We start from the raw sequence: 9,100 nt of genomic DNA, 5'->3' as shown, positions 1-9,100 counted from the left end.
TGATCACACCGGTGTGATCGTACGCTTCAGGGACCAGCCTAGAGTGATCACACCGGTGTGATCATACGCGTCAAAGGGTTAACGACGCCGTTGTTTACAATACAACCGGAGCACAAGCCACTGAGGTGAGGAGCGGGACGTTTAGACGCGCACTATAGGCGGTTTAGCCAATCACAACACACTGGGCTAGCTAACCAATCAGAGCCCATCGCCTATTTCTGAGGGCGGGGCTTCATAAAAACAGGAAAAGATCAGCGTGTTTCTCAGAGAAGGGACAGAGCGGTGTGGAATAAAGGTAAATTATGTGAAAAATAATGAGTTTTTTTAAAAACAAAGCATTAACACATGTTAGACTGCACCCCATAAACACAATCAAGCCTAGAAAAAACCCAGTGAACCCCCCACTTTAAACTAACTGAACATACATTAAGGGTATACTTATATCTAATCAAACATTTGAAAGATTAAACGTTTAAAGAATAAACAAGCAAAAATAATCCAGTAATTAATGGTTAACAGAATGTACAGTAAATGTAGTAAAAGATTGTACAGTTTAGATATTCTGTTAACTGTACACTGTCACTTTGCAACTACATCTCAACTAACTCTCGTAAGAGTATTAGTAGACAGTTGGTAGAATTAGTTGAAAAATTAACTTCTTTTAGCCATTATTTACAATGTAAACATTGTTTATGTGTGTAGCAAGTGATTTACATGTTATATTTTTGCGATTAACCATCTATAAAGTAAACTGAACAATATGAATCGTTATGTTTACTCGGTGTTAGCCTTACAGTTTGGAGTAATAAATTGCCAATCTGTATTGTTAAAAGCGCTTATAAATAAAGGTGACTTGACTTCTTTGGAATCATCCACACAAAATACATTTTTGTCGCACAAATATTTTAATAAATAATTAATAAATAATGTATTACATTAATAACACATAAATAAATAATTTCTCAAAACAAATAAATAGATTGAGGGATGAACATAAATATTCAGCTTATGTGTGACTCTCCGGAGTGAGTGACATCATTTCCTGTGCTCTCCGGAGCCGATGTACCCCAGCGCCCGGTTCACGGTGACGGCCCGGATGTGGAAGCCCTTCAGCGCTTTGCACAGCGACAGACGGTCAGTGAAGGACGAGCCGCTCCAGACGAGCCACTGCACACACATCAGAGAACATGAGCGTCAGGAACAACGAGTGTGTCTGCAGTGACTGAGCATCAACGTGAGGAACGTCTGAGCAATGTTGCGTGCGTGGGCACTTTCCCATTGAGAATGACTGTGTGTCATCACCTGGAGAGACGATGACAGACACTCACCTGAGGAAACTCTCCATCCGCAGCCTGACAGTTCTCATCCAAACACTGCAAAACAAGCAGAATCTGCCATCACACACACACACACACGACACCGTTTTACTGTTCAAGGCCTTTGTTTGCACACACACTAAACTGAGGAATACTCCGGAATGGAATGGAATACCAGCTTACTAAGAGAGCACTGCGTTCTGTCTACTAGTCCTTAACCCTTGTGTTATGTTGATACATCTAGGATATTTTTTTTTATTTTGTCACTATTTCTCATGCCTGCAAAGTTTTAACATATGCTGTGGAAATATGTGGAATACGCAAATATGTGCATGCAAAATATTGATTATGATTATGATGTTTATAAGTCAGTTTGACCCACAGTTTCACGGTTAACGGCAGCTGCACAGACCTAAAATAAAATAATTTTTAATGTATTTTGTTGTGTCAGGCTCTCAGCTACGCTCTGAGGGTGTTTACACCTGCATTCATGCATTTGGCAGATGCTTTTATTCAAAGAAATGTACATTTTTATCAGTTTAAGCATAGTAATTTCACTGGGAATCAAACCCATGGCCTTGGTGTTGTTAGCGGCATGCTCTACTGCTTGAATTATTTTTATTGTAAAATTATTGTTTACAATACAACCGGAGCACATGCCGCTGAGGTGAGGGGCGGGACTTTTAGACGCGCACTAGAGGCGGTTTAGCCAATCACAACACACTGGGCTAGCTAACCAATCAGAGCCCATCGCCTATTTCTGAGGGCGGGGCTTCATAAAAACAGGAAAAGATCAGCGTGTTTCTCAGAGAAGGGACAGAGCGGTGTGGAATAAAGGTAAATTATGTGAAAAATAATGAGTTTTTTTAAAAACAAAGCATTAACACATGTTAGACTGCACCCCATAAACACAATCAAGCCTAGAAAAAACCCAGTGAACCCCCCACTTTAAACTAACTGAACATACATTAAGGGTATACTTATATCTAATCAAACATTTGAAAGATTAAACGTTTAAAGAATAAACAAGCAAAAATAATCCAGTAATTAATGGTTAACAGAATGTACAGTAAATGTAGTAAAAGATTGTACAGTTTAGATATTCTGTTAACTGTACACTGTCACTTTGCAACTACATCTCAACTAACTCTCGTAAGAGTATTAGTAGACAGTTGGTAGAATTAGTTGAAAAATTAACTTCTTTTAGCCATTATTTACAATGTAAACATTGTTTATGTGTGTAGCAAGTGATTTACATGTTATATTTTTGCGATTAACCATCTATAAAGTAAACTGAACAATATGAATCGTTATGTTTACTCGGTGTTAGCCTTACAGTTTGGAGTAATAAATTGCCAATCTGTATTGTTAAAAGCGCTTATAAATAAAGGTGACTTGACTTCTTTGGAATCATCCACACAAAATACATTTTTGTCGCACAAATATTTTAATAAATAATTAATAAATAATGTATTACATTAATAACACATAAATAAATAATTTCTCAAAACAAATAAATAGATTGAGGGATGAACATAAATATTCAGCTTATGTGTGACTCTCCGGAGTGAGTGACATCATTTCCTGTGCTCTCCGGAGCCGATGTACCCCAGCGCCCGGTTCACGGTGACGGCCCGGATGTGGAAGCCCTTCAGCGCTTTGCACAGCGACAGACGGTCAGTGAAGGACGAGCCGCTCCAGACGAGCCACTGCACACACATCAGAGAACATGAGCGTCAGGAACAACGAGTGTGTCTGCAGTGACTGAGCATCAACGTGAGGAACGTCTGAGCAATGTTGCGTGCGTGGGCACTTTCCCATTGAGAATGACTGTGTGTCATCACCTGGAGAGACGATGACAGACACTCACCTGAGGAAACTCTCCATCCGCAGCCTGACAGTTCTCATCCAAACACTGCAAAACAAGCAGAATCTGCCATCACACACACACACACACGACACCGTTTTACTGTTCAAGGCCTTTGTTTGCACACACACTAAACTGAGGAATACTCCGGAATGGAATGGAATACCAGCTTACTAAGAGAGCACTGCGTTCTGTCTACTAGTCCTTAACCCTTGTGTTATGTTGATACATCTAGGATATTTTTTTTTATTTTGTCACTATTTCTCATGCCTGCAAAGTTTTAACATATGCTGTGGAAATATGTGGAATACGCAAATATGTGCATGCAAAATATTGATTATGATTATGATGTTTATAAGTCAGTTTGACCCACAGTTTCACGGTTAACGGCAGCTGCACAGACCTAAAATAAAATAATTTTTAATGTATTTTGTTGTGTCAGGCTCTCAGCTACGCTCTGAGGGTGTTTACACCTGCATTCATGCATTTGGCAGATGCTTTTATTCAAAGAAATGTACATTTTTATCAGTTTAAGCATAGTAATTTCACTGGGAATCAAACCCATGGCCTTGGTGTTGTTAGCGGCATGCTCTACTGCTTGAATTATTTTTATTGTAAAATTAAAAACTAAAAGTTACAATACTATTTACAATATTTCTTTCTTTTCGTTTAAAAAATTGTTGTTAATGACCAGAATTCAAACATAATACAAGGCTTAAGCAACAGTGTTTCCTTCTCTATTGAATTCAGCTCTGTGTCAGAGATCTTAATATTTTGCTCTGATCATGCAGTGTGTTGGTATGACATCGGCTCGGCCTGCAGACAGACTGAAGAAGCAGGAGAGTCTCACATCCATCAGGGCTTTGGTGGCCGTCTTCACTGGACTCAGATCAGTCTCGCTGGGCTTGTAGGAGTTCAGCATCACGTGGTAATAGTGCAGATCGGCTCTGATGTTCGTCAGACACGCCGTCTGTGAAAAGCACACAAGCTTTAGACGGAGCGGATCAGCTGAGGCCAATCAGACAGATATAACACACTCACCTCACTGAAAGACGAGCTCCGGTGGCTGGAGCAGGCCGCTTTCTGAAAGCACACATAATGATAATTATACTCCACTGATAACACTTCACAATGAGCTGTTGACGTCAGTTCACTGCATGATGCTTAACATCAACTAACAATGAAAAACACTTCTACAGCATTTATTCGTCTCAGTTCATGTCCAGATGAACTTTTACTACAAGTTGCTGACATTAACTAACAATGGGTCAAAGACGAGAAAGGGTTTTCAAGCAATGAGTGTAATACAGCTTTGTTGTTGTTTTTCAGTACATTAGAAAGTGTCCTGTTTAATTAAATAGGTTTCTTTTTTTTTTCTGGGAAAAATAAATATACATTTTTTACATGATTTACAGAAAAACAAGCTTTGTTGTTGTTTTTCAGTACATTAGAAAGTGTCCTGTTTAATTAAATAGGTTTCTTTTTTTTTTCTGGGAAAAAATAAATATACATTTTTACCATGATTTACAGAAAACAGCCACTAAAATGTCATTCGATGTAACAATCTTGTCAGGCACATTTGCCACAAGAATCAGTTTATGACATATTAAAAGAACTAATTAGTTTTACCCCAAATAATTAAACATTTTTAAACTTTGCCACTATCCCATTTTGGACATTTATTAGCAAGATTTTTTTTTAAATGCAATAAAATGCAGTATGCTCACTTCAATTCTTTTATATATTTTAAAATGTACAGCTCAGAATAAGCATGTTGTTTCAATTTTTACATAAATATAAGTGTTACCCTGGAACATTATTTCACCCACATTTTGACATTTTATTCTCCCAAAACTTATTTGAAACCTTAAAAGTAGCCACTTAACTTGCATTTAATGTGCTTTCTGTGCATGTAAAATCACTTTTGTAAAAGTTCTTTTGATGTGGACATTTAAATGTCTTTGACCTCAATACATTTGTTAATAGAAATACATCTGTTCATTGTTAGTTCATGTTAGTTAATGCATTAACTAGCGAGACCTTAATGTGTTAGCTATATTAAATACAAGCAGCAATCTCAGGGCCGAGTGAAATTTGTTTGGTCGACCTGAAGTTAGGAAACGCTGATCAGATTGACTGTTATTAATAATAACACTGGCAAAGTCTAGCATCAATAACCAAAAACAGAGTTTTTATGTGGAGAAACTTGAAATTCTCTAATAGGTTGACATTTGCCTGCAGAAATATATGGAGCAAAGCAGAAAGCTGACTCTGGCTGATGTTTCTGCACTTCTGTCAGTAGGTGGCGCTGTCATGAGACACTCTGTGCCAGTTGTATCGCTAGTTTCATGTCCATGTTGTTAATTTCGCTTAACTCTAACCTCTGAATGAGTGATCCTGCAGATGTTGCACAGTCGCTCAGGTGTGTGATGAGGGTTCAACTAAACTAAAGCAGAGTGTGACTGCTGTCATGAGCGAGATGTTGTGGTGTGTGTGTGTGAGGTGCTGAGACTCACTTCATCAGAGGCGCTGGGCTGACAGACAGATGCTGTGAGAGTGTGAGGAATCATCTGAGCCTCCAGATCCGTGCAGTTAAAGCCAGCAAACAGATCCCTGTGCTTCATCTTCCCCTCCTGCGCTCAGAGCACACACACACACACGAGACAAGAGTAACGCCATTAACCATCAGAAACATTTACACAATAATACATGAGTCATGAGACCCTTACTGTAAACATCACAAAATAATATTACGCTTGTTGCTGAAAAATGCTTAAAATGAAACGGTTATTTCATATATATATAAATACACAACACCAGTCATAAGGGTCATCTGAAAGCTGAATAAATAATCTTTCCATTGATGTATGGTTTGTTATGATAGGACAATATTTGGTCGAGATACAACTATTTGAAAATCTGGAATCTGAGGGTGCAAAAAAATCTAAATATTGAGAAAATCATCTTTAAAGTTGTCCAAATGAAGTTCTTAGCAATGCATATTACTAATCAAAAATTAAGTTTTGATATATTTACGGTAGGAAATTTACAAAATATCTTCATGGAACATGATCTTTACTAAATATCCTAATGACTTTTGGCATAAAAGAAAAATCTATAATTTTGACCCATACAATGTATTGTTGGCTATTGCTACAAATATACCCCAACGACTTAAGACTGCTTTTGTGCTCCAGGGTCACAAATATAAAATATATTCTACAGATTCTACAGAATTGGTGCAAACTGTTGTCCCACAACCAAAAAACACATTTAAAAAGCATTTAAGTATTCACATCTTAGATGTTTACTAAAATCCTTCTATTATCTATTGAAACCCACACTAATATTTAAAAAATTAGTAAGCTTAATAATATATAAAATCATCATTTATTGGGTACTTTCATTTGGGAGGTGGTTGTCCCGAACCCTAACCCCTCAACTTTAACTTAAAATTCTATTTAAATATATATATTTTTTTCTTAGTAAATTATGAAACTTGGTTAAAAAATATGTCCTGCATTTTCCATGTCACTACCGAAACGGTGCATGTTTTAGTCCATTGGCTGAGACGGAAAATAACTGCACCCCTACATTTATAATCAGGACATATGTATGTGTCCCTCTCTCTCATAGCTACAGGGTGAGTATGTGTTATATATTTATCATCAATAAATCTGATGTTTCATATTTTACCTGAATATTGTTTGTCCAACAACTAGCCATATTTTAACCATGTTCACATTTTTTTTAACTGAATAAATTTTATTGTTTTCACAATGAACAGATTTGTGCTGATTCTAAGCAATTTGAATAACTGTATTTTGAACATTAAATAAAATCGAACAGATGCAAAAAAACTATATATATATATTTTGAATTTAGAAATATTACCCTGTTCTTGCCTGCTGCATTTATTTATGACTGACAAATATGCATCAGTTTACTAGTTAATGTTAAAACTGCAATCCAGATGGAAGTAAATGTTGAGTTTTTAAGCTTTTAAGATTTATGCAATTTAAATAAATAAAAAATCTGGGCCTTTTTTCGCATAAACTGCGTAGATTAGCCTTAAAAAGTTAGTCATCCAATATGTTTTCTTCAGAACTTTTTAAAGTCAGTTACAAAAAGGTATATTGGCCCAATTTAAATTAGTCAAGTAAGACTGATTACCTTGCTGCTAGTTATTTCTTACTGCTAGTTAGTCAAACTAGTTATGACTGTACAAACATGGTGTCCGTGTTTATGCAACTGGCCCCTAGTAATTTAGTCAACTCGACATGACTCTGAGTTATATTGACACCAACGCTACAAGAATACAGGTCACAACTTTCAGCTAAATAGACACCAAACTAAACAGACACAATTAAGGGCGTTTTTGTTGAAGCCTCTTGTTTGGACCTGAAGCTCAAAGTCAATCTGAGGACCTGAAGACTCGCGGTTCATGTTTACAGACTAAAACAAGTCTGAAAGTGACGGATAATGTCTGAAAAGCGCTGGAGAGCGTGTAGCTGAGCGGTGTTGTGTCACCTCTCTCCTCCCGCTCAGGGAAGCCCAGCTGCGGGGCGTATGCAGACGGTTTCCTCGGGTCTGGCGTCGCGTCTCTTTCCGTGATGTAACTCCGCACGAGGTGGGACCCCATTCTGAACGCGGTTTATCACCACTGACAGCAAAAACAGCTTAACCTCTGAAAATAATCTGTTATAATGCAGTAATCTTTATCAATTCTGCACACTGCCATTCGGTCACCTCCAGAAACCCTTTGATGTTTCCGGTCTGCGCCGGAAGTAAACACGCGCAACGAGTAACACACTCCTGAACGCCCTCGACACTAATTAATCCGTTCCGCCTCGAGTGTCAAAATGTTGTCATGAATGTCAAAAGTTTTAACTTAAAATCAATAAAATCAGTCGCTGATTATGGAGCCAGATCAGTTGTTACATCCAAAAAAAGATATTTATGAATCTTAACCCGTCAGGAAGGTCTCAAAGCAAACAAATTCAAAGCAGTCGATTTGCAAATGCAGATTCAACGATCCATAAATGCATGTAACATCATTCATAAATGTGTGATGGAAATTAATTCAAGAACTTTATGTATACATATTTGTGAAAACATTTTAAATTTATTTAGGTAAGATGCATTTGTGAGCATTTGGGGAACTATTTATGCTTTTACTTGTGTATTTTGAATTTACGAATCAGACTTTGTAAATGTAAATTGTGCTGTGCATTTATGAATTTTGTTTTGTACATTTATTATTTGTGAGGCTGATCTGGCTCCATAGCTGATATGGCTGCTTTCATAACACACGTTACAAGAAGAATTACATGAATTAGCTTTAGATTTTAATTTGTATATCAATTTAACATATTTTCCGCTTCTCTCCTTAATAAAATGCAATAAAATCGCAGTTCAGTTAGATTATTATTTGATTTCCTAGTCAGAGACAGACGTACGTCGCATTAACATTAAACAGGACGTCTACTTATGGCTTTTGATTCAAATAAAATTAATAATAATAATAATAATAATCAAATATGAGCTTTTTTAAACTACAACCAAAAACTTGTTATATATATATTCCAAACAGAATGGACAGAATATTAATACAATTTACATCTTAATTGTTTTCTTCTCAAGCTATCCCTTACCAAAAAGTAGTATACTTCAAGTTTATTTTAGTAAGTATACTTAAGTAAAGTTCAAGTATATTTTAAAGTATACTTTATGTAGCAAGTATACAAATGTCAGTGTACTAGTAGTATACTTGTAAGTGTACTATTTCAATACTCCTTGGGACTAAATTGGCCCACTTTCTAGTATATAAAAGTATACTTTTAAGTATACTTTAAGACTTCCTAATTAATGCTGTTCAGTTGCTTTGACACAATCTGTATTGTTAAAAGCGCTATAT

General features: G+C 36.6%; 2 protein-coding genes across 2 annotated transcripts in view; one reads left to right on the top strand and one right to left on the bottom strand.

Annotated features, from left to right (window-relative positions):
• LOC107750093 (uncharacterized) overlaps positions 1 to 417 on the top strand; it is a 35,376-nt gene extending 34,959 nt beyond the window's left edge. The window contains exons 16-17 of the mRNA XM_016565361.1: positions 159 to 161; positions 394 to 417. The gene's annotated coding sequence lies outside the window, so the exon portion shown is untranslated. The remainder of the gene's footprint in view (positions 1 to 158; positions 162 to 393) is intronic.
• Positions 418 to 2,800: 2,383 nt separating this feature from the next.
• The window catches only part of LOC107750094 (interleukin-12 subunit alpha-like), a 10,243-nt gene continuing 3,943 nt past the window's right edge, over positions 2,801 to 9,100 (bottom strand). Inside the window, exons 3-7 of the mRNA XM_016565362.1 lie at positions 5,700 to 5,816; positions 4,225 to 4,266; positions 4,034 to 4,153; positions 3,187 to 3,231; positions 2,801 to 3,025 (exon numbers count right to left, since the gene is read on the bottom strand). Of these exons, the coding sequence (XP_016420848.1) occupies positions 2,894 to 3,025; positions 3,187 to 3,231; positions 4,034 to 4,153; positions 4,225 to 4,266; positions 5,700 to 5,816 (456 nt within the window). The 3' untranslated portion in view covers positions 2,801 to 2,893. The remainder of the gene's footprint in view (positions 3,026 to 3,186; positions 3,232 to 4,033; positions 4,154 to 4,224; positions 4,267 to 5,699; positions 5,817 to 9,100) is intronic.

Source organism: Sinocyclocheilus rhinocerous, unplaced genomic scaffold (assembly GCF_001515625.1).
Source record: "Sinocyclocheilus rhinocerous isolate Xijiao unplaced genomic scaffold, SAMN03320098_v1.1 scaffold722, whole genome shotgun sequence".
Taxonomy (NCBI): domain Eukaryota; kingdom Metazoa; phylum Chordata; class Actinopteri; order Cypriniformes; family Cyprinidae; genus Sinocyclocheilus; species Sinocyclocheilus rhinocerous.
The sequence above is the reverse complement of the archived record's forward strand: the minus strand, read 5'-3'. Positions and strand labels throughout refer to the sequence as shown.